Source organism: Loa loa, assembly GCF_000183805.2.
Source record: "Loa loa unplaced genomic scaffold supercont3.3491, whole genome shotgun sequence".
Taxonomy (NCBI): domain Eukaryota; kingdom Metazoa; phylum Nematoda; class Chromadorea; order Rhabditida; family Onchocercidae; genus Loa; species Loa loa.
The window spans coordinates 1-990 of NW_018111669.1; the positions used below are offsets into that span (position 1 = coordinate 1).

Below are 990 nucleotides of genomic sequence, written 5' to 3' on the forward strand. Positions count from 1 at the left end.
CCATATATGCATTAATAATGAAAAGGCTCCTTGGTAAGATGCAAGTAGACACGAAACGGGAAATTTCATTCACTAAGACAAGAGAAATAATAAAGAAATCTTAAAGGAACAATGCTAATATACATATGAAGCAATGAAATGTTAACAATACAATAAAGAAAAATAAATTTAACTCATAGAAAATACAACAATACAAGGAATAGCAATGCGTATTTCTGCTTAAAATGTATTTATCAGTTCATTCTGCACGCAATTCACCATGTGTTTTTTCCTATAATATTCCGTCACGAATGCTTTATCGCATGCAGTGCAGTTAAATCTGGGCCTATCACTGTCATGAGTCTGCATGTGACGTCTTATATCATATAATGGAGAAAAGCTTTTATTGCACACAGAACAGTGCAGTTTCTCATCACTATGTGACATCATATGTCTACCGACATTATCTTTCCGGTTGAATTTCATTCCGCATTTTGAACAAGTGTGCGGGTTCTCACCACTATGAATCTTCTTATGTCTATTCAGACTCCCATTCGTGGTGAAATTCATCTTGCATTTCGAACAAGAGAACGGCTTTTCACCCGTATGAGTTTTCATGTGTTTATGCAAATGCGATGAACGAAGCCCATCAGACATGTTTCGCATTTGAACCGCTTCTTACCTGTATGAGTCGAGCGCTCTGGATGTTTCCTTTTGATGTTACCTTTGTTTCCTTTGGACTGTTTCCTTTCGATTGTTTGGATGTTGGACGTTTCATTTTGATATCTCTCGTTGGACGTTTCATTTTGATATCTCTCGTTGGACGTTTCATTTTGATATCTCTCGTTAGACGTTTCATTTTGATATCTCTCGTTGGACGTTTCATTTTGATACCTCTTAAGCCACTTTTTCTTCGGCATATTTCCTATACTTGTTTGTTCCCTTCTCACTTCTTGAATTGATGCGTTCAACGAGCTTGCGTCATTCTGATCAATTTCGTTGAATTCTATT

The 990-nt window shown here is 36.6% G+C and overlaps 1 protein-coding gene across 1 annotated transcript; it reads right to left on the minus strand.

Moving 5' to 3' along the window:
* Positions 1-628: 628 nt before the first annotated feature.
* Positions 629-865, minus strand: LOAG_19229 (hypothetical protein; the record flags this gene model as incomplete). The annotated part of the gene is made up of 1 exon (XM_020451882.1): positions 629-865. One exon carries the CDS (start codon positions 863-865, stop codon positions 629-631), a length of 237 nt encoding a protein of 78 aa, XP_020304310.1.
* Positions 866-990: the final 125 nt, after the last annotated feature.